Source organism: Pygocentrus nattereri, chromosome 13 (assembly GCF_015220715.1).
Source record: "Pygocentrus nattereri isolate fPygNat1 chromosome 13, fPygNat1.pri, whole genome shotgun sequence".
Classification (NCBI taxonomy): domain Eukaryota; kingdom Metazoa; phylum Chordata; class Actinopteri; order Characiformes; family Serrasalmidae; genus Pygocentrus; species Pygocentrus nattereri.
The window spans coordinates 3,761,942-3,786,252 of NC_051223.1; the positions used below are offsets into that span (position 1 = coordinate 3,761,942).

Here is a 24,311-nt window from a genome sequence, read left to right on the forward strand (position 1 = left end):
TAAAATGCAAAGAGGAAACCGTATATAAAGAGGATCCAGGAATGCTGCCACCTTCTCTGGGCCCAAGCTCATTTAAAATGGACTGAAGGCAAGTGGAAAAGTGTGCTATGGTCCGACAAATCAACATTTGAAATTATTTTGGAAATAGTGGAGATAGAGGAAGTAGTGTCCTCTTGTTATCAGTGCACAGTTTAAAAGCCAGTGCAAGTGAGAATATAGGGATGCATTAGTGCACATGGTATGGGTGATAAGCACATCTGTGAAGGCACCATTAATGTTGAACAATGTATACATGTTTTGGCAAAATTTGATGGCATCCAGATGAAGTCCCAAAAATGGGAAAACATTTCACTTTCAAAACTACAGCAGTTGGTCTCCTCAGTTCCCAAACTGCTGGCATCAAATTCAAAATGAGCATATATTTAAAAAAATAAACAAAAAAACAGTTTCTCAGTTTTAACGTTTGCTTTGTTGTCTTTGCACTATTTTCAATGAAATATAGGGTTTAAATGATTTGCCCATTATTGAATTTTATTTTTATTTACATTTTGCACAGTGTCCCAACTTTTTTGGAAATAAGGTTGTGTATGGTTTATAGTAGGGTTTCAAGCTGTTCGGATAACACTAATGTTTTCTTTTCAGACAGCCTGATGAGTCATGTGCCAGTCTATGTCAGGGTGCTGGATGTAAACGACAACGCCCCAACCTTCGACAACGTGGATGAGGCATTTGTTTGTGAAAATGCCAAAGCTGGCCAGGTAATGATGATGTTCTGAATGTGAAATTTCTCCAGAAATAACTATTATTATTATTATAATGCCACACTCTGCATTTCCCCACGTAATCAAATTTGGTTAACATGTGAACGTTCTAGGGGTTCCAGAGTAGTGCAATTGTCTAAGGGATGTCTGATCTCTGGTGTTGCCACAGCCATCTGTGGTCGAGAGCCTAAGAGAACATATAGCCTTGTGTCTGTGATCAGATGTGTTATCTGTCCTTCTTCAGAATGCAAATATTGCTTAGGGAAATAAGGTCCAATCAATATCTGGATGTAGAAGCGACATTTGAAAAGAGCAAGTGTAAACATGCTGTGTCTTGACTGGATGATGATCTTACAATTGGATCACAGTGATCAGATGTTAATTAACTAATTCTCTTTGCTACCTCTGGTGGGTAGGATGGCTCTCCCCCTCCACTCATCATTCAGCGTATTGCTAGCCAACACAGGCGCCTGTTTGCTGACAAAACAGAATTGGCAGTTAGTGTTCTCATCAAAGAGAGTTGAGCTGTCCAATGACGCTGCATTAGCAATTTGAAAAGATGCAGCGATGCTTCGCATGTCTCAGAGGAAGCTGGTGCTAATCTTCACTCTGTCACCTTAGTAGCATTGTGTGATAACTAACAGATAGAACTGGCAGCAACAAAATTGTGGAGAAAAATTGGCTCAGACGATAAGAGATGAGTATTTTTTTTTCTTGGAATCCTTTCCTCATTAGATTGACAAAGTTATAGCATCCTTTCTGTAGGAAAAGTGGTGGTGATATTTGTAAATTGTGCCAGGAAGTATATAATAGTCAAAACTTAACTTTTCCCAGACAACTGAACCATGTAATGTGGGATTGTGGCCACCACTGACAGCTGATGGACCTGTTTTACAAATGAGTATGTGGCTCAGACCCATGAGACCCAGGCTCTTATGCTTATGAGACCTGATTATTTTGGAGGGTAAGGGTGAATAGAAAGATTGTGAGTAGACGTTTACTGCAAGTGGTTGTTTATTAATCTGCAGAAGTGCAAAAATCTTTTAAATAATCCCAGTTAGGTCAGTTACCATGTTCTGATTTCTCTATTGATACATCACACACTGTATATCTTTCTCTTTATGTTACTCCTTTAAGGGCTGGATTGCCAGACTTGGAGTAACCTCTCTCTGCATGTCCACTAGTGTCCATTGTGCATGTTTTCAATGAATATTATCAACAATATATTTCCATGTAACTCTGCTATAAGATTATCTAAGATACTGTTGTTTCTCTGTTTGTGAAATGTGTTGAAAGGGGAAGGAAGAGAACCTTCTGCTCTGAAACAATTCACACCCCTCCACAAAGATGGTCATATAAAATATACAGCGAGACTGCAGCTCTTTTGATATCAAATATCGCTGCAACAAAAACATGTTTACAAATGTTGACTTGTTTACTCATCTATGAAGAAGAGAATCAAATTTGCTTCTGGGTTTGTAAATCATACCCATTTCCACTGAAATATACACAAATATACAAAACATAATGACCACTCAAAGATGAAGTGAACAACACTGATTATCTCATAACAGTGCATATGAAGTTCTGGCATATATTAGACGGTAAGAGACGAGTCTGGTCTTGTAGTCTGTATGATGTGGGAGAAATGGACAGACATGCAGACCTGAGCGGGTTTGACAAGGGTCAAGTGGTTACGGCCAGACAACTGGGTCAGAACTTTTTTTTAAAACTTCTCCTACTACTTCTCCGTGACATGGTGTTGGATACCCAAGGCTTGAACACTATCCTGTCTGCTCTGAACTGACGGAAGCATTATTGTAGCACAAGTCACAGAATAATGTTAATGGTTAATAATGGTTAAAGGAATGTATCGCAACACATAGGGCATCGAACCCTATACCACCAGATACCACAGGACCCATACACAGTGGGATGCGTAGCTGCAGACTAGTCAGAGTGCCCATGCTAACCCCTGTCCACCTTCAAAAGCACCTGCAGTGGACATGCGAGTTTCAGAACTAATTTTGGAGCAGACGGCCGTCTGGTCCAATGAGTCCTGTTGTCTTTTACATCACATGAATGGCTGGGTACATGTGTGCTGGTTTCTTGGGGAAGTGATGCCACCAGGATGCACTGTGAGAAGGAGACAAAGTCAGTGGAGGGAGTGTGATGCTCTGGGAAGCGTTCTAGGTCTGGGCATTCATCTGGACACCTTACCTTTGTTGCGGGCCTGGTACACCCCTTCATGGCAATGGTGTTCTCCAATGGGAGTATTCTCTGCCACACTGTACACATTGTTCGGGAATGGTTTAAGGAACACATCGAAGAGTTCAAGGTATTGTCCTGGCCTCAAATTTCCCTAGATCTCAATCCAGTCAAGCCCTATGGGATGTGCTGGAACAAAAAGTCCAATCCATGGTGGCTTCACCTCAAAACTTAGAGAAAGGATCTGCTGCTAATGTCTTGGTGCCAGATACCACAGGACATCTTCAGGGCTCTTGTAGAGTTCATGCCTCAGCAATTTGGAGCTGTAGTGGCGACATGTGGAGGACCACTAGCCAATTAGGCAGGTAGTCATAAAGTTCTGGCCCATCAGTGTATTCAATCACATTATTGAAGAAAAAATGCATAGTTCAGTTGAAGGACATTGACAATGATTATTCACCACTGCAAATTCTGTTTAGTCTAGGCTTGAGCTTAGCCTGTGTCTTAACAGTCGCAGAATTTTCCACCTGTGTGTTTTCACATCTCTACAAAGCTTCTTTCTCTTTCAGAGGATCCAAACAGTCAGTGCCTCAGATGCTGACCAGCCAGCTGGAGGTCACAGGTTCTTCTTCAGTTTGGCACCAGAAGCTTCTGTCAATGCCAACTTCACTGTCAGAGACAACAAAGGTGACTTACAGAAAAGTGGAACTTTAAGATTGCCGTAAATCACGATTTTATAACTGCAGTGAAAGTTCATTCCAGCCCTTCCTGGGCATTATTTATCTCCTGTTTTAGTTTAGCATCTATTGTGCAAGGTAAATGAGAAAAAAGTTTTTAAATGAAGTAATTAGTAATTAACATGGATTATTAACTTCTTATTAACATATTAACTTCAGGTGGTCCATAATATTTAACATGAAAATTCTATAATTTTGAAGTACCATCATTATTATGAAATTCTTCATAACCGAATAAATTACTGAGAATGCACAGGTGCAGTACAGAGAGGCTTAACCTAATGCAACAATAACAACAGAGCCCTAATTTGACCAGAACAGTCTGAGCTAAACTGAAGCAGAGCACTCTATTGATTATATCGTTGACTAATCTACTGATTATTTGGTCAATTAATGGAATAATCAGAGATCAAACTATATCAATACACTTAACTAAACAGTAACAAACCATGCAGAGTCTTTCAAAGATTCCAAAATACTAGAAAAAGCAAAACTTGAAGCTCTACTGCAGCTAAGAATAGACGTTGACCTCATTTGGGGTGAAGTAAAGATGAGAATCAGCCGAACTGCTTCATGCTCGTCTCTCTGAATTGGCTGCTGTCGAACATCTTCCTTTATTTATGCGTTGTGCCGAGGATTCCCAAACAGATTATCCTGTTGCATCCCTTCAGCGGATCAAGGCCCGAAAGCTGAGACTCGGCCATTTAAAGCCGTCCCATATTTCGCAACTGAGATGCCAAATAAGCTATTGTTCAAAAGTTTTGAGTAAATGCTCTCAGTAACATGAAACCAGCTTTGTTGCATATAAATGTATACAATTTTTCCTGTATTATGTTAATGCTGTACAACTACATGACTCTGAAATAAGAAATGACTAAGAAAGCTGTATAACATTGAGAACGAAGTTATTCATGTAAATTCATGTACAGAAGTAATGATCACATCTCAAGAAATACGGCTTTCCAAAAATAGGACAAACAGTAATTATATTTTATGTTTAGCACCCAGTAACAATGTTATTCCCTAAAAAATTACATTATACATTTTGGTGTCTCATTTGTAATATTTAAACCCAAAAAGGTGGCTATTTCTGCATTTCTACACTGTTAATACCGTGATTTCTCAGTGTTGTTGTAGTATTTTTTTGATACGTGAGGAATGTAACCTGACAAATTTGTGGATTTTTATTCACTTTGTGTCACAGACTCTTTTAAAGCAAGAAAGCATGAACAGAATAATAAGTTGCATTTTGTTGTTAGTCTGAATAAACAAATCAATAATAATCACTTCTTGATCTGGATTGCGCTCTGAAGAAGCTTGTGCGGTTTGTAAAATAAGCCTTCTACATGCTTCTGCAGTTTCACATGGCCAGCGTGGACAACGTGGACCATAATTCCTCAGATTTTAACAAGCAAAAGTCTGTTGCTGAAGTCTCAGAATGAATAAGCCCCGAGATGCTCGGTTTAATAGGTTTATAGTAAATGGAATTGATTTTGTTAAATAAAAATGATTAATATGACGGCTGATCCCAGACTTTTAAATGCTGTGTTAGAACTGTTTGCAATGTTTTGTGCAGATAACACAGCCAGTGTTGTGACAGTGCGGAGCGGTTACAGTCGGGTGCAGAAGAGTGTGTACCTGGTGCCTGTGGTGATCGCTGATGGAGATTTCCCCGTGCAGAGCAGCACCAACACACTGACAGTGCGAGTGTGTTCGTGTGACCGTGACGGGAACATGAAGCAGTGTAACTCTGAGGCCTTCACACTTGCTGCTGGGCTGAGCACAGGAGCACTCGTGGCCATCCTGCTGTGTGTCATTATACTGCTGAGTAAGAATGTTGTTATTGTCTGCAGCATTACTTTGTTTTTACTATTATATATTAAAGCAATAAGCTAGAAGAGGCCATGCATTACTGACGTGATGTCACAGGTATGGGGTGTTCTTAAGCACCCGTTTACCCATGACAAAGACACTGTAAAACAAGGTCTCAAGTAGCTTGTTAGGGACTTTAAACACAGCGGGAGCAGGGACAGGTACAGTGGCTATCAGTAATTTTGGTTTCCATGGGACACTAAGCAACAACACATATTTTGAATAAATAATTTATTCATCACTGTATACCCATTGCAGTCGTTACGTGAGCTTTACCATTTTATTATATTATAAAGAAAGTCTGCCTCTGGTCACAGGTGTCTTACCATTGGCCCAGTCATCAGGAGATCACAAGTTCAGTCCCTGGTGATGGTACAGCCATCCGTAGCTGGGAGTCCAAGAGAGCACAATTGGCCTCGCTCTCTCTGGGTGGATAGGATGCCCCCCCCCCCCCCATGTTCATGTTACAGTTATAGGTTATTGTTCACTCAAAGCTTAGTGGTTTGTCCTTTTTGGCCTAGAGTTGTTAAGAAAATCAGCCTCTCAGTTTAAACAAAATTTGGTTCTTTAACTCTCAGTACACTTGGTGGTCAATGTGAGCAGCATAACAGTTAATTTTTTTACATAGCTTTGAACAAAGTTCTGCCAATCAGATTTTAGGACTAGAACTATCTGTTTTATAATAAACCATCATGTCCTCACAGTCTTACAGTAGCACAGTGAAAGCAAAAAATCTGATTCATAAAACAGATCTGGTTCTAAAATCTGATTGGCTGGGCCATACTGTTAAATATTTGAAATGCACACATAAGGATGCACATATCAATGGAACTGAACTAACACTAGTCACTATAACTCATGGCCTCCCACAATGAACACAACCAGAGAGATTTAACAACTTGACACAGTTTGATGCAGTTTTGCACTGTGATAATAGGTGGGATATGCGTTTCCATTATTTGCTAGCTATGTTAGCCTTGTAGCTGCAGTGCAAAACTAAAGACTCAAAAAAAAAAATTTTGGCTGAATGACTATATTTAGAAAATCATGTAAATTAGATTTAATACTGAGCTATTGATTCAGTGTTCATCAACATTGTTAATGTTATGAAATTTTCATTGAGTAACGTTAGTGTCCTTTTTTCATCATCACAGTGATTGTGGTGTTGTTTACGGCGTTGAGAAGCCAGAGAGAGAAGATGGAGCCACTGATCATTTCCAAAGAAGATGTGAGGGATAACGTGGTGAGCTATAATGACGAAGGTGGTGGAGAGGAAGACACCCAAGCCTTTGACATTGGAACCCTGCGTAATCCTGAAGTGATCGAAGATACCAAACACAGGCGGGATATCATCCCAGACAGCCTGTACCCATCCACACGGAGACTGGCAGCCACAGCGGCCCGGGACAACACGGATGTCCAGGACTTCATCGCCCAGAGGCTGCAGGAGAACGACTCGGATCCAGCAGCGCCCCCTTACGACTCTCTGGCCACTTACGCTTATGAGGGCAGCGGCTCAGTGGCTGAAAGCCTGAGCTCGCTGGAGTCAGTGAGCAGCGAAGGCCTACAGGACTATAACTACCTGAGCGAGTGGGGGCCCAGGTTTAAAAAACTTGCAGACATGTACGGAGGGGAGGAGAGTGAAGATTCATAGCCATGCACTAGGGCTGCACGATATGAACAGAACAGTAGCATTTCGATTATATTGCGATTGCGATGCGCCATGCAATAAATTAAAAATGTATCAGTGAATTGATAATGTAACGTTATTTTGACCAAAATCATTTACTTTTGTTGGATTACATGAATAATTTCAAAACACCTACAACTCATCTGGAACTATTATTGGTCAGGATGCTCCCAGCTAGAATAACAAGCATTGTGATTGGTTAGAGGACTCATTTAAAAATTTGCAGCGATATTGCAAAGGCCAGTATCGCAATAATGGTAAATAAACGATATATATTGTGCAGCCCTACCAAACAGCGTAAAGCAGGGAAACCAATACTGAGTTATAATGGACTCAATGGATTCGCACAAGCTGTTCGTCAGTGGTGGACATCCATAACCAAGAGAGCCAAACGGATAAAGTGACCTCTACCCCTTGTGCGGTATTTAACAAAGTAGATACCAAGGCAAGCAGTGAAAATGCTTTCTTTCTCCCAAAGTGCCCTTTTACAGGACTGAACTTTTGATGTCTTATCAAACGTGACCTACTTTGAACGTTTGGAGAACATTCTGGTTTGGTGACTCGACCTGAACGTAACTAGAAAAGTATCTGTTGACTTTATCACCTGCTGACCATTTGAAGCTTTGCTGACTTTGTGTATTAGTTTCTTCTGCAAAGCAGAGGGAAGAAAAAAAAAAGTAGTGGGCTTTACAAATACCATAACATCATACATTATGCATATTTGAAAATTCACAAACTATGTCTGTGTACACAAGTCAGTGCTTCTGGGTTTTTAGCTGTGTAGCCGTAACTCTTCCGCAGAACCGCTGTACAAACGCATTGTCACACTCCTTTGGTGGGAGATACCATGTTGTTGGTTGAGACAGTTGAGTATCATTCATGTTAAAAAGATGATTGGTTCCTGTTTTATATGCATTAGTTAGGCAATGGACTGGTGTAAACTGTTGTTGTAGTATAATGGTCTGGCATTTTGTGGCTGGCACTCATGGCAAGGTGCTGGATTGTGGGATAAGTGTAATAAGGTGCTTTCTTTCATTCCAGAAGCCTCATCGGTGTTTCCAAGTGTAAAGAAGCAAGTCTCAGTTAAGGCAGCAAGGTCAAGATCTAGCAGGTCCAGCAAATCTTTAATAGGTATGTAAATGCAGCATTTTAGCTCCAAAAAAAGAAAAAAAAAACACTAAAAGATATTCAAAAGAAAAACTAAGGCCCAAGGTTGTCATCTTGGTGACAGGGGGGCTCGGTTCACTCTGGGCAGAACCAGTATTTTAATGTTTTGTGCAGTTTAAACAAAACTGAATACTGCTTAATTCTGTTCTGTATGTCAGCCTAATGTTATAGAAGTTTTGGTAGTTTGATTTATATTAATAAACACTCAGGCTCACAGTTATGATATTACTCTGAAATTTAGCTCTTAGTTAACCCACAATTATTTCCCAGAATTTGTGATAATCAAAGTATGTCAAAATGCAGCGTTGCATGTCCAAAGAATTAGCAATTTCCCTCCTTTTAAAACACAGACATGACTGATTAAACGATTAACATCTAAACAGAAAAGCACTGAATGCATTTCCAACAAGGTTTCAGTATTAAGATAATTTATATAAATAACAAGCTACTTCAAATTCTTTTTAAATTCTGGATTACATGGAATGAAAAGTTAATGTTATTAATCAAGACAGAGACTTTGTTATTCCTGTTCTGGAACAGTTAAGGATGATCACGTTTTCGGTTTCATGTTTGTTCCTGAAAGCGGTTCAAAGCTCTGCTGACCAGTAGGCCATTCATTCTGATGTTCAAGTTCAATTTCAGCTTTTATGGATAAAGTATTATTAATATATTCATTGTCATCTTTCACAGATGGTCATTTTTCTGATGTAGACACCGCTATAGACCAAAATGTGTTTTAGCACTTTTACAGTTCACAAATTTTTAATTCTTGCAGTTGTATTCCTCAAATCAAATGGCCATTACTTAGATATCTGCATTATTTCTCACCCGAATTTCCGTTCTTTATATTCCAAAATTGATGTAAAGCTGTATGACAGTAAATGTACCGTTGTATCGAAAAGTTCGGCCACCCCAGCCTAAAGATGTTTTGTTGATTTTCAAAGTGAACACATCCTATACAGATTTGCAGATTTGAACACAGTTATGGTTTATTTGCTGACTTAAAAATATTGGAAAAAAATAAAACCCAAAATGTAGCCTATGGAACAGTTATGGCATGTTTTATATGTTTCCAATATGTTAAATTCAGCAAATACAGTAGAAATTGAATGAAAACTCTCCCTGTAAATCATGTGTTAAAGTTATTTGGCTGGGGATGTTTTTTTGTTTTTGTTTTTTTTGCATATGACTGTATTTTGCAATGAATGCACTGACAATTCTGAATAAAATGAAAACATTTTTTTTTTTCATTAAAAATTTCAGGATTCATAAGAAAAGCACTATGGTTAGTATATGTTGTCCCTTAAGCGATATGGCCAGAATTACTATTATCAACCATAAAGCGAAGACTCAAGAAGGAGCAACAAAGACATACAGTGCCATCCCAGAGCCAGAGTTGTCAAAACACTTCGAAGAACATACTTGAGACCATCTTCTTTAAAAGACTCGCATGAGACTTGTGTAAAAAAGAAAGGACAAAAAATAAATAAAATAGCACTGCGCACCAAAATACCCCGCTCCTTCTTTGAAAAGTGAACTGTGAGTGATGTAGACGCTGGAGGCCTCTTTGGCTCGCTTCTGTGTGATGTTGCAGACACTCTGTTAGCTTATTCTTGGTTTCCAATCATGAAGAGGGAACTAATGTCCCTGACACAATGATCACCTATCTATGCTTTGTATAATGTGATATTTTGTATGAAATATTTATATGACTCAACATTAAATACATGTAAATTCACCAACTATGTTTTCACCCCATTGTATTTTTTTTAACGATTCTATATTTGGATGTGTTCAAGCTGAGACTCAAGAAGCTGCTCTGTAATTTACCCTCACTGCCCCGTCCACTAATGTGCTGAGAGTGGTCCACAACCCGAACAATATCTGGTTAACAGCAGTCTTGAGGTCAGAAAAGGACCAATGATCAATATCGACTAATTGCCATGTCTATTCAAATGTGTTGTTTTGTGTTGTAGCTACACTTGTGAGGTTGGACAAGCTTGTACTTACTGCTGGTGGTAATAGTACTAGATCTATTTTCCTTCATCAGTTGTTTAAAGTGTAGGCTGGTTTTTGGTTGGTGGACTATTCTCAGTCCATCAGTGACACTGAGGTGTTTAAAAACTCCAGCAGCACTGCTGTGTCTGATCCACTCAGACCAGTGCAACACACACTAACACACATCCTGACCACTGAAGAACGGAGTGAAAGCAGGCTAACAAAGTATCCAGAGAAACAGATGGACTACAGTTTCAATGATACTTGAGTAAAGTACCAATCTTGCAAAATGATCCTTAAGTATAGTAACAAAGTAGAATTACTCAAGTATTTCCCCTTGGAATCGAGTGGAAAATGATACTGTAGCATGACTAAAGTTTCTCTTGAGAGCATTTTCCCTTTCGTACTTATACTCACCTTACAGCAAAAATTAGCCACAAGCTACATCAGTAAAGTCGAGGTACTCTCTGACCTGTCAAAGAAATATAAGTAAAGACACAAAAGCATTTTCTGCTCAGCCTTAGCCTCAGTCTAACAGTGTGATCTCGCCACAGTAGCTGTGAAAGAACTCATTTATCAACAGATGGGCTGAGACTGCACCGATACAGTGGACCTATAAAGTAGTGGGGGCTCCTAAAAGAGTGGACGAGACGTGTATAGAATCCATAGCTGGAGCATTCTCTCAGTCTAACTACCAACACAATGACCCATTCACATGTAAAAATAGCCTCCTGTCACCACGGTGATGCTACAGCGCTGTCACAGCATGTGGCTTTTTCTTGCATTTATTAGTCAGGAATTGTCAGTCTGGAAATTCCTAGCAAAAAGCATCAACACAGATGAATAAATTAAAGACAGTGACCAAAATTGTCCAGACATTTCTTCTAATGATGGTGCACCCATTACTGACCCAGGCATTCCACTGCGTGCACACAGCTGGATTCACCATGCCCCAGAATGCAGTTTTACTTTGGACTGATCCAAGACTGATTCCTTCATCATCAGTATCTTAGTGATGAACTTACTAGTGCTCTTGTGGCTGAATGCAATCAAATCCTCCCAGCAGTGGTCAAGCATCTACTGCAAAGCCTTCCCAGAAACACTATTAATACCCTTAGTTTCAGCAGACGTTTGGACACATCAGGCAGGATATATCCAGAACAAAAGAAAGTGTGCTGAATAAAAAGACTGCATTAGATCTGAATTTCAATTCAGAGACAGAGAAGTGAGGATGGGCCACCCAGAGCAATCAATCTGTTCATTTTACAGCTTAATCAATAAACTGTAGGGTTAATGGGAGAACTAGAATTATCCAGTAAACATATGTCCACAAAGTGAGTAAAACGCATTTGGAAAGGCCGCTTGTACAGGCGCAACCCACTTAATCAGACTGTTGTGTCATAATTGCATTTTCATAATCATTCTGTCTGTGTGGAAGCCTGTTGTAATGTCTGGTCTGGCAGGCTGAATGCCCCGCAAACAGCTACTCTAGATGTCCATAATAATTGTGTCTGCTGGAGATGAAAACAATCATATGTGCAATGAAAGTGCATGTCAAATCAGCATTAACATCAGAGAGGAAATTTTTAATAGCTGCCTTATCTGAAAACCGGAGCTAAAAGGCTTCCGCAGCTACATTAACGCCGGCCTTTGCTTTGGTCTTTGCGTTTTGAATAAAAACCCACGCGCTCGTCTCCTTCAGTGATTAATCTGTAAATTCATTGTAGGCTCCTCCACATTTTGGCCATGACCAAATGCTATGAAGCCATTCCAGTTTTTTTTTTTAAGAGCGGTTCTTCCTTTCTTTGTCAAGAACCTCAACTCCATGTAGGAGTTTCACAGACGACCTGCACTGCAAACCCACTGTGAATATGTAATCAGTGTCCAATAAGAGAGTGTGAGAACACAGAGCCAGCGCTGACCCTGACCCCCCTGATTTAAAGGTTTAAACCTTTTAGAGAAATCGTTCCAACAAATCGAGTCGTTTTAAGTCTTTCGACATAAGCAGGCTCTTTCTGTTATTAAAAAAAACACTGCTCATGTGAAAACATAAACAAAAGATTGTGGATATTCTTCAGTCCTTTGAAGACTATTTTGCCTTACTATGCCCTGCACTGACAACTTTGTCAAGAATGTATTTTAAAAATACATTTTAGGCCAAAAAAATGATGTTAAAAAAAATATCAGGCAGCATATTTGAAACCATTTTTGTGGAACAGCTTACCATGATGTAACTTTGAGAGTATTAAACATTTCAGACATTGACTTGTATGTTTATCTAGAATGAAGCATTTCACATCAAACCGCTCTGAATGACTTAATTACGCATTTTGAAAATCTGGCAGAATTCACGTTTATATAAATAAACGTATATAAATAGCATTTTAGTTGAGCTAAAATCTTGTTTCAGACCTTCAGTGCAGTTAAGCACAACCGAGACTACACAATCCCATTTAAACAGGCATTACTATCCGTTTTCTGATGAAAAGGTGTTAGGATCACAAATCACTGCAGTGGGAGGTGAACAATAGAATCTACAACAAGACAAAAATGAAACCTCCTCGCCAGGAGATGTGAAGGATCGTTTTGCTTCTTCTCTCTTGGAGAGTTTCAGTTTTTGTCATAAATTAATTGAGAGAACCAATAAACTGATAAACAATAAAATGATTTCATACACTCTGTCCACTTTATTAGAAACCCCCAACGTATACTTCCAATCACTGTCCACTTTATTAGAAACCCCTGCCTTATACTTCCACTCACTGGCCACTTTATTAGAAACCCCTGCCTTATACTTCCACTCACTGGCCACTTTATTAGAAACCCCTGCCTTATACTTCCAATCACTGTCCACTTTATTAGAAACCCCTGCCTTATACTTCCACTCACTGGCCACTTTATTAGAAACCCCTGCCTTATACTTCCAATCACTGTCCACTTTATTAGAAACCCCTTCCTTATACTTCCACTCACTGGCCACTTTATTAGAAACCCCTGCCTTATACTTCCACTCACTGTCCACTTTATTAGAAACCCCTGCCTTATACTTCCACTCACTGTCCACTTTATTAGAAACCCCTGTCTTTTACTTCCACTCACTTGCCACTTTATTAGAAACCCTGCCTTATACTTCCACTCACTTGCCACTTTATTAGAAACCCTGCCTTATACTTCCACTCACTGTCCACTTTATTAGAAACCCCTGCCTTATACTTCCACTCACTTGCCACTTTATTAGAAACCCCTGCCTTATACTTCCACTCACTTGCCACTTTATTAGAAACCCTGCCTTATACTTCCACTCACTGGCCACTTGATTAGAAACCCCTGCCTTATACTTCCACTCACTGTCCACTTTATTAGAAACCCCTGCCTTATACTTCCACTCACTTGCCACTTTAATAGAAACCCCTGCCTTATACTTCCACTCACTGTCCACTTTATTAGAAACCCCCAACTTATACTTCCACTCACTGGCCACTTTATTAGAAACCTCTGCCTTATACTTCCACTCACTGTCCACTTTATTAGAAACCCCTGCCTTATACTTCCACTCACTTGCCACTTTAATAGAAACCCCTGCCTTATACTTCCACTCACTTGCCTCTTTAATAGAAACCCCTGCCTTATACTTCCACTCACTGTCCACTTTATTAGAAACCCCTGTCTTATACTTCCACTCACTGGCCACTTTATTAGAAACCCCACCCTTATACTTCCACTCACTGTCCACTTTATTAGAAACCCCTGCCTTATACTCCCACTCACTGTCCACTTTATTAGAAACCCCTGTCTTATACTTCCACTCACTTGCCACTTTATTAGAAACCCTGCCTTATACTTCCACTCACTTGCCACTTTATTAGAAACCCCTGCCTTATACTTCCACTCACTGTCCACTTTATTAGAAACCCCTGCCTTATACTTCCACTCACTTGCCACTTTATTAGAAACCCCTACCTTATACTTCCACTCACTTGCCACTTTATTAGAAACCCTGCCTTATACTTCCACTCACTGGCCACTTGATTAGAAACCCCACCCTTATACTTCCACTCACTGGCCACTTGATTAGAAACCCCTGCCTTATACTTCCACTCACTGTCCACTTTATTAGAAACCCCTGCCTTATACTCCCACTCACTGTCCACTTTATTAGAAACCCTGCCTTATACTTCCACTCACTGACTACTGGTAGTCCCACTTCCTTATAGGTTCTATATATATATATATATATATATATATGAGTTAAATTACAGACTATAACTGTTGCTGCACAGCTCATCAGCCCCTTCTACTGCATACATCATTGGTCAGTTTCTAACTACAGAACCTCTGTTGATCAGATTTTAACTGGGTGGCGAATCACTCAGCACAGTATGTGTGGCGCTTTACACACGTCAACGTCACAGCTAGGTTGACAGTGGTCCACCACCTAAAAATATCCAGCCAAGAGCGTCCCTGTGGTCAGACACTGACCATTGGTGAAGGACCTGATTGCTGACACAAACTGGGCATCAGTCTCTAACTACACCAGCAGGTTGGCATTAGAAGTGAGGGGTTTCGAATAAAGCAGACAATCAGACTCAACCTAAGAAATGACTTTAAACGTAAAGCACTAAGTGGCCAAAACCACCGACTTATTTGCCAATATATCGATTTGTGATTAGATCTGAATCTAATGCTAACAGTGGGTTTATTTCTTGTGCTAGCGGCAGCAGGTTTCAGCCCTGTGGATCACAGCTTCCGTCCAAAAATGCCTAGGGACCTGGCAACACAGCCAATAGCTCAAAAGATGCAGTGGCAGGCTTAGATGCTTTGGAGGCAGGAAGTGCATGAAGCCTGTGGGCTCTCAGGTATGTGCCACATCATGATACGGAGAAAGTGGAAAGAAAGACAGTGGAGAGACTAAATTGGATAGAAAACCTAAAATAAATAAAACTGACCCAAAAAAAAAAACAAAAAAAAAAAAAACAGGTTCAAACACCGACCTATTACACTCGTAACTCCAGCATCCCATATAGAAACGAGCTTTACCTTCTGACACCACTAAATCATCGACAAAGGCCATTTCAGACAGTCTGGTTTATTTCTTTATTAGTAAGCCTAGTCCAGTCTTAACAGTCTGAGTTTATATAAATCACATTTTATTATTACATTCACAAATAGCACAAAGTGATAAAACAAACAAACAAAATGACAAAGCAATCACATCAAACAACACGTCTGAACAAATGTTAAAACGATAGTTTGGCAAAATTTACAAAACCAAACCGAATTACACAGCTGTCCAATCAGCCAAGACACATTTGGTGTCTTAGGTTTGCTTCTTTAGTTCTGCACTGGAGGTACGAGATAAATGTAGCTAACGAGTTATGAAAGCTTATACCCCACTAATTAGCATTTCTCTGTGACATACAGTTGTCTCAAACCATGCTGAGTCGTTGGGTACAGTGTACAGTGTCTACAGTGTCAGAAACTACACAAGCAAGTCTAAATTGAGGTTGCTTAACAACTCAGCGCAGTTAGCTGCTGCCTGCTAATTGGTGGGCTGTAAGCTTCCACTGCTTAGCTACACTGGCCTCGCAGCTCCAGTCTTGGTTTACTGACTGCATATGTGGTACAAAATTGTGTTGATTTTTCACAAAACTCTCGCTTTAATCAGATTCTTTGCATTAGAACCTTCTAGAAAGAAGACTGGTGTAAATTTGACTTTGGCGTTATGCGTTGGGTATATAACTACGTCCAGTCTACCTCCTCCTGGCCTGGTCTGCCCGTCTTCTTTTTTTTCTCCCCTCGCTCATTTTCGTCCGTCTTCTCCCTCGTCACTCTCTCGCTCCTGCCGCTCTCGCTCCCTCCTCATCTCCTTCAGCTCCTGCCTGTACTTCCGCTCAATGAAGCGTTTCTGATGAGCCATCTGAGGGAAGTTATCTGCGAGAGGAGGAGGAGGTGGAGACAGAAACAACATGAGAGAGAGATATAGTGAGATATTTCAGATGTGGAACATAAACCCCAAACTTTTTCCATTAACACTGCGAGGAAACGAGGAATCGATGTGTCTGTCGCTTTGACAGATTGTGGTGGAAACGCTTTTGCGTTCCCGCAATTATTTTGACGCGTACAACCTCGTACCAAAGGATTAATTGCTGCGCTCACATATACCCATAATTTCACCTATCACTGAAAAACAAGGAGGGGAATTAGGCGAGCTTCATCTGCCACCACGGCAATCAGATCGGATAACCTAATTAAAATCATACATATCTGAACATGATCAGTAATAAGGCAGCATGGGAGATCAGATAAGTGTGGAAGCATATATCTCAATTAATGCTGAAGGAACGGCGACGAACCAGGAGTGTGCAAAAATGTGCAATTCCTTACAGATGTGGCTATGAAGAACCCATCTCCATATAACTGACCACTCACCATAGTCCACTTAGGGCTACTTTATATATATCAGTTCAGTTTTTTATGTACAGCTTTTTCTTCAGTGTCTGAGTAACACTTGTGTCACTGAGAGAAAAAGAGCTTGAGAAACATTAAGAGGAACCAAGACTCAAACAGCAGTTTGAAATCCTGAGTGATAATGTACACCAGCAGGATCTTATCTCAGAAACACACTGGAGTTAATCAGGGCATAGTACTAATTTCTGATAAAACTGCATGCAAAGTGAATAACAATGTCTATTTAACAACTCAGTAACACTGTTTTCATTGTGTGAATTCTTCCTCATCAATGCTCAGTGAGAGCAACAGTGGCTGCATGTTCCAACCAATGAATGCATGTATCATATATATCAGATATACAGTCAATGATTCAACTCCTGGCTCTTGTTCATACAGCTCATGTTCTTATTACAGTGGTTCTTGAGGGGAGCTGGAGTTTCCCCATGTTTGCTGTTGCTTTTGTTAGTTTGCTGCTTGTTGATTTATCACAGTTCTCCTGCAAGTGCTGTCCAGCGTAGTTTGATGAAGGTGTTAAAAGTGTCACTTTAAATAAATAAATAAAAAAAAAAAAAAACTTAAAAGCAACACAGTGCACTGCAGCTGGGCTTCAGCCAGCTCTACTACAGATGGTAAGAAGAGTCAAACTAGAAAAATGTTTTTTATTATTAAATAAGAAAGAAAAGTCAGTCATTCAGTACAAGGTCTTTTTTCTGGAGATAATTTTGAGGCGATACTGATCTTGCATAAGGGGGAACATCAAAGGTAAATAATAAAAAAAAAAAAAAAAATCACGATTTTCAACAACTGAAATTGAAAAAAAAAAGTATTCAAATTCCTCACAAACTCCTGCAAGACCTGGCAGACCAACAGTATCCCCAGCAGATAAACAGCACTGAAAGCTTTCATCTTTGAGAGAGAGCAGAACATCAAGCTGCTTTAGATCTGAAAACATCCACAGGTGTTTCTGTCCATCCTTCCACTGTGAGAAGACCACTCAGCGCTATGGGTCTGAAAGGATGGGCAGCTGTTCAAGAAGCTCTTACTGAGAAAAAGGAGACGGACACATCAAACAAAGATGCTGCTGGTGTTCTCAGAACAATGGAATAGCTATGAATGAATGAAAGTGAATGACGCCTGCTAACGGTGAATAATTACCGTTATAAAGATCTTTGCATTCTGAATGGTAGCCTTCACTGTTAGCCATGTAGCATGTTTACTCAAACTACTCCTTTAAAAAGAACTCGAACGCGAAGAAACGCAGAACACACATGAATAAAATGACAGAAATCTATTAAGAGATGTTAACGCTGAGAGGACATTTGAGCCCACTGCCTCAAGGCCACTGCAGACCAATTTTTCATTTTTTGAACACAAAAAAATTCCAGGAGCTCACGCTGCCCTCACGCATCCCGGATCAACTTTCAATTCAACAGAACACGGCCTTGGAGAGAGGGAGAGAGAGAGAGAGAGAGAGAGAGAGAGAGAGAGAGAGAGAGACGGACAGAGAGAGACAGAGAGAGAGAGACGGACAGAGAGAGAGAGAGAGAGAGAGAGAGAGAGAGAGAGAGAGAGAGAGAGAGAGAGAGAGAGAGAGAGAGAGACGGACAGAGAGAGAGAGAGAGAGAGAGAGAGAGAGAGAGAGAGAGAGAGAGACGGACAGAGAGAGAGAGAGACGGGCAGAGTGAGAGAGAGAGAGAGAGACGGACAGAGAGAGAGAGAGAGAGAGAGAGAGAGAGAGAGAGAGAGAGAGAGATGGGCAGAGAGAGAGAGAGAGAGAGAGAGAGAGAGAGAGAGAGAGAGAGAGAGAGAGAGAGAGAGACGGGCAGAGAGAGAGAGAGAGACGGGCAGAGAGAGAGAGAGAGAGAGAGAGAGAGAGAGAGAGAGAGACGGACAGAGAGAGAGAGAGATGGGCAGAGAGAGAGAGAGAGAGAGAGAGAGAGAGAGACGGACAGAGAGAGAGAGAGAGAGAGAGAGAGAGAGAGAGAGATGGGCAGAGAGAGAGAGAGAGAGAGAGAGACAGGCAGAGAGAGAGAGAGAGAGAGAGAGAGAGAGAGAGAGAGATGGGCAGAGAGAGAGAGAGAGAGAGAGAGACAGGCAGAGAGAGAGAGAGAGAGAGAGATAGGCAGAGAGAGAGAGAGAGAGAGAGAGAGAGAGAGAGAGAGAGAGAGAGAGAGAGAGAGAGAGAGAGAGAGAGAGATTGGGAGAGTATGAAGTCGAGCATTTTTAACATCTTGTGAATTCCCGGCAGTTCCGGCCTTTTCGGGGAGAAAATCACCTTTTGAGCAGCGCAGTCTGCATACAGATGACCCTGCAAGTATGCAACAGCATGCGCACCTCAACCGCCGTCTTTTGTTTATTGACAAGAAAGTAATTCCTTTCAAGGACGAAACTTCAGTTTTGGAGTTTTTTTTTCTGGAAGCCGTTCGAGTCCTTGACAGCAGTGAGCGCACAGACCAGCGGAACGCACCGCCGTCCAAAACTGCAGGTTAACTCATGAGGCTGCAGCGTTTATACTGCAGATATTTACAGCAGCGCTCTCGTCACAGCTCTAATTCAATTCTGTTTCATTAGCCAGACGCTGGCCTCAGAGTGACCATCTCAGAGAGGAAGAGGAAGTTATGGTCCTTTATGGATTCTTCATCAATGTTAATTTCATTAAAACAAACTTAAAGAAAGAAAGAGCAAGAAAACGAAGATCAATGTCAAGAAGCACATGAATGATCATGAATAACAAACAAAAAGAACAAGAAACACAAGAACAAGAAGAGGAAGAAGAGGAAGGAGAGGAGAGAAAGAAAGAGCAAGAAGATAATCTAAAAGAATAGAAGGATCGCAAAGGAACCTGAACTATAATGACGAGAGGAACATGGATATCAAGAAGCATAACAAACAAAAATAAAAGCAAGAAGAAAAAAACAAGAGAAAGAGAAAAACGAGGAGAAAGAACAAGAAGAAAATCTTCAAGATGATGGATAAAAAGAACTAAACAAAAAAGAAGAGGGAAGAACAATGAACTAAACAAGAACAAGACGAAGAGCATAAAGATCAATAAGAATAACAAAACAATAACAAGGATGAACATGAACAAAAACAAATAAAAAAAAGAAAAAACAGGAGCAAGAGCCAGAACATGATGAAGGACTGCTCTTGACCACACCACTGGACAACGGCTCCAGTTGATAAAAGAGCTACGGAGAAAAGTCCTAAAGCTGTGACATGAATATTCAACAAGCACCAGAATGGAAGGAAGGTCTGTTCTTGGCAAAAAGAACAGACCGTCTACCTGATAAGGGACAAAAGACGACAGGCCCAAACCTTCTTAGAGCTAAAGTCAGTCAGCTTTGCTCTGCTCCTGAATCCTCACCCTGAAAACACTGGCCTGTTCTTATCTAATGAGAGCTGCACCCAGAAACATCCCCTGTTCCTTTCAGTGAGGGGAACGGCACTAACAGTCATCACTGAACGAAACAAGCCAGAAAACGTCTGATTTTTAGTTTGGGGAAATTTGGTTGCTGCTCTGTCATGACACATTGAGCATCGTGACGCATGTGCGGCCCCGTCAAACGACTCGTGAATCGTACTTCTCTTTTTGAAGAATTATGAAAGCTGCACTGTGAGACACGAGCATGAGAACAGCATCAAACCCAGAAACACAAGGCTCCAATTTTCTAAAAATGTGAAAACTGACCAGCAATTTCAGGACCATTCATGAGGCCGAAGTGAGACGTCTATAAAAGGGAATAGAAAACAAAGATAAAACGCAGTGGATGAAGCTAAAGTGTTCTCTCTCCTCTGTGAAACCAGCAGCAGGTAGTACCAGCTTGGCTTTTTCAGGAACCTGGACAAAAAGATTTTGTCTGGCTATTTAAAGGAAAAGAAGGAAGCTTAAAGTTTAAAGGTGTCAGCTCAGTCTCTTGTGTTAATCTCAATCCTACCTTAACTATATCTCATATGCTGAGGTACATTACAGCCTAGTCCTGAAAGGGGCGTTTGGGCCTAAACCATATAACAATGTGTTACTTGTGTTACGCAGTGCATCACTTTATCCTTCAGCCTCATCAAGATGAGAGTTCTAAACAGAGTTTTCATTCATCAGTGCTCTCTAAAACCCAGCACGCATTATACAAATACATCACACTACCATTAGGAATCCCTGTGGTGTCACCAAATCCCGACTGCTAGGCTAGACACTCATCACTAACAACCCAGGATTAGTGGATTTTTTTACATGCATCCATAGAAAAGGAGACAAACTATCAAGGGAGTGCTAGAGTGCTACGTACCTAGACTAAATGGTCAAAAGTGTGTGGACACCACTCCTAAGTTTAGACACCTTTTGCTAACAGAGGTAAAAACTCACGCACAAAGCCAAGCAGTCTCCACTGACAAGCACTGGCAGTAGAGTCGTACTGAAGAGCTCAGTGGCTTTAACCTGGCACAGTCATTTGCCATGAGGTCAGTTTGTGAAAATTCTGCGCTGCTAGATCTGCCCCAGTCAACTGCAAGTGCTGTTATTGTGAAATGTAGTCTAGGAGCAACAACAGCTCAGCTATGAAGCAGTACACCACACAAACTCACAAGCACAGGGCTGCAAAGTGTTAAAGCACCTAAAACCTCAAACTGCCTTCTAAGAAACCTCAGCACAAGAATGTCGGGAGCTTTACAAAATAGGTTTTTATGGCCGAGCAGCTGCACAAAAACCTAAGATCACAATGTGCAATGCCAGGTGTTGGCTGTAAGGGTGCAAAGCACACTGTCAGGCTTCTCTATCTTGCAGTTTGACAGATGAATCTGGGTTTGGTGGATGCCATCAGAAGCTACCTACTGTAATGCATAGTGCCAGCAGTAAAGTTTGGTAGAGGAGGGATAATGGTCTGGGCTTGTGTTTCAGGGTTTGGGCCTCTTAATGCAGTGAAGGGAAATGATGATGATGCTACAGCATGCAAAAACATTTTAATGCTTCCAATTTTATTGCCGCAGTGCACATCTGTGCCCTTCTGCACAATGCGAGCTTCATAAAGACACGCAAGTCTGACTTTAGCCTTTAGCTTGTTGTCCTCCTCATCTGACGAGTTCCTCCTTCACATAATCAATTCTCTTCATTGTAATGATGATTAGAAGACACAGTTATATGGCTGTAGTAAGATATTTGGTTTCCTAGCAATGACGTTAGCTATCTGTCTTTCTATCACATTCACCAACTAGTGAAATAGATATTTTAAACAACTCATTCCCAAAAATCCATCCTAGAGCAGTTGTAGTTTTTCAAAAGATACTCTCTGTCAAGATACTAGTCTTTAAACTAAAAAAGCTCACAATCGAGACCACTGTGGCACCCCTGCCTGTAGACTCGCTGTATTATTTTTTTCATTTTGACATAAATGGGGTTAGCAACAGAAATAAGGAGCAACTAAGGAGCAATACATAAACAGGGTGTATTTTACACTCTTGTCTTTAAAACATTTTAATCAACTTTGTTGTTATTTCACGTCATATTTAATCAAGAATGCATTTCATACAATAGAGACTGCTATCAGAAAAAAAAAACCTTATGAAATGAATCCACACTTATTCTAAAACTTTCCCAAGTTTGCTGTGCGCGACCACCCTGAACCAATTACCCATTATTCATGAAGACTTTTGTTCTCCTGTCCTCGAGCACTGAGCATATTCCTCCATCTTTAACCACCCTCAAAGCCTCCTAGGTTGACTCTCCATTAGAGCAGCCCTCCTACACCTCAAATCTTCAACCTGCCTCGAGGACTCTTCATGGTGTGCAACTTGACTCCTTTTTCACGCCGCAGCATCACTCCACCGTCTTCCACAATCCCCATCTGTTCTCATCGCCTCCTTCTGAGTGCAATCTAGCTGCCAATCAAGAGGAATTCATCTTTAATCGGAGTGAATCACAGACCTGCGCTTTCGTGAAAGTATCATGGCGCTTCCCGACAGGGGGAAATACGTGAAGAAATAGAGGGGGCTGCTGATGGAAGAGGGGTTAGAATGAGGGGGCCAAGTGGATGGAAGGAACGTAGGGAAGGGAAAAGAGCAAACAGGTGATGAAGAATGAGTGGAAAGAAAAGAAGGGTAACCCATGTCTGGAAGGGAAGAGATACTAACTAACCCTTGAGCTTTCCAACGCAAAAGGATATGAACTTTCATGCATATTTCATTTCAATTCTGCCTTTCAAGGTAGAACAGGTGTGAGGTTTAAGTGCTGTGTGTGTGTGTGTGTGTGTGTGTGTAATGAATCTCTTCAAAAGCTGGAGTGCTCAGAGTGAACGTGAGCAAAGGGCCAGTGCTATAGGTGGTAGCTCTGAGTTGCCTGGAGACATCTTTTTCTCTTTTTTTCGCCTTTCTGCTCAAACTGGAGGTCAGAAGACGGTTAACATTTAATTCTGCCTCAACACGAACAGGCAGCCCACGGTCAAGACCAGCATCATTAAATGTTTACGTGGAAACCGGAGGGTCCGTCAGCTCACAGCGTTTCTGTCCGTTGCTGCCAAAATACTGTCCATAATCTGCGTTTAGTGACAGCAGAAATATTGGAGATAATCCCTAACACCAGGATCCAGGTCACTCTCGGAATGGTGGAATGTAACGGTCCGAGGTAAAACATTGAAAAATATTCAAATGAACAGTTTTTCAACTCCACAGCGATTAAATTGTGAAAGCTGTTTTAGAACAAACAGCACTTGAAAAAGTCCAGTTTTCTGAACATTTGAACTCCTCAATGCTACTACGGCTGCTGCTCACATCTTGTGGTGCACAGAGAGTGCTTGTAAAAATTGAGCCACAAGAGGCCACAGGCTACTATGACGGCCACAAAGCTAACCGGGCTGAAATCACTGCCCTTTGCCAAAATGAGCTCGTGTTATCCTACCGCAGTAAGCCTGAAGAGACTGCAGGTTACTATGACTATCACTTTGCTAAGTGGGGTGAAATCAATAATGTGCCTTACTACTTTTATAAAACATCAAAAATTTAATAATTTTAATTAATAACAGGATTGGTGTGTACAGTCATATGTGTGAATGTAATTCCTTTGTGCCTCAGCAATAAAAAAACGTAACCGGTCTGTATTTTTAACGGTGAATTCCGAGCATAACAGAACATACATGTCTACATATAATACTGCAACGTATTTTACCACATTAATCACAGTAATCACATTAATGGTAGGGGACTCCACACTGCCATCGCTGTGCACGATGAAAACGCTTACTCTGTATACTTTGTAAGTTCCTATTCTAAGATAACCTCATTCATAAGCAATCAAGGCCGTATTAAAGGCTTTCTGCAGAGAAGGACACTGGGCCTCATTCACCAGGCCATTCTAAAAAAGAAATTTCTTTTTAAATCCCACTTACGCAGTTTTCATGAAGGTTCTGATACTCACCAGTGTTTTCTGGGATTTGTTTTTAGGTA

General features: G+C 40.8%; 2 protein-coding genes across 4 annotated transcripts in view; one reads left to right on the top strand and one right to left on the bottom strand.

Annotated features, from left to right (window-relative positions):
* LOC108431404 (cadherin-10-like) overlaps window positions 1-10,177 on the top strand; it is a 140,210-nt gene extending 130,033 nt beyond the window's left edge. For both annotated transcript variants that reach the window (XM_017704513.2, XM_037544317.1), the window contains 4 exons: window positions 643-758; window positions 3,539-3,656; window positions 5,283-5,534; window positions 6,733-10,177. In XM_017704513.2, coding sequence (XP_017560002.1) covers window positions 643-758; window positions 3,539-3,656; window positions 5,283-5,534; window positions 6,733-7,232 — 986 coding nt within the window. In that variant the 3' untranslated portion in view covers window positions 7,233-10,177. The remainder of the gene's footprint in view (window positions 1-642; window positions 759-3,538; window positions 3,657-5,282; window positions 5,535-6,732) is intronic.
* A 5,326-nt stretch (window positions 10,178-15,503) lies between these two features.
* drosha (drosha ribonuclease III) overlaps window positions 15,504-24,311 on the bottom strand; it is a 241,172-nt gene continuing 232,364 nt past the window's right edge. The window contains exon 30 of one of the 2 annotated variants that reach the window (XM_037544473.1): window positions 15,504-16,364. In XM_037544473.1, the coding sequence (XP_037400370.1) occupies window positions 16,234-16,364 (131 nt within the window). In that variant the 3' untranslated portion in view covers window positions 15,504-16,233. The remainder of the gene's footprint in view (window positions 16,365-24,311) is intronic. The other variant, XM_037544472.1, reaches the window with a different exon arrangement.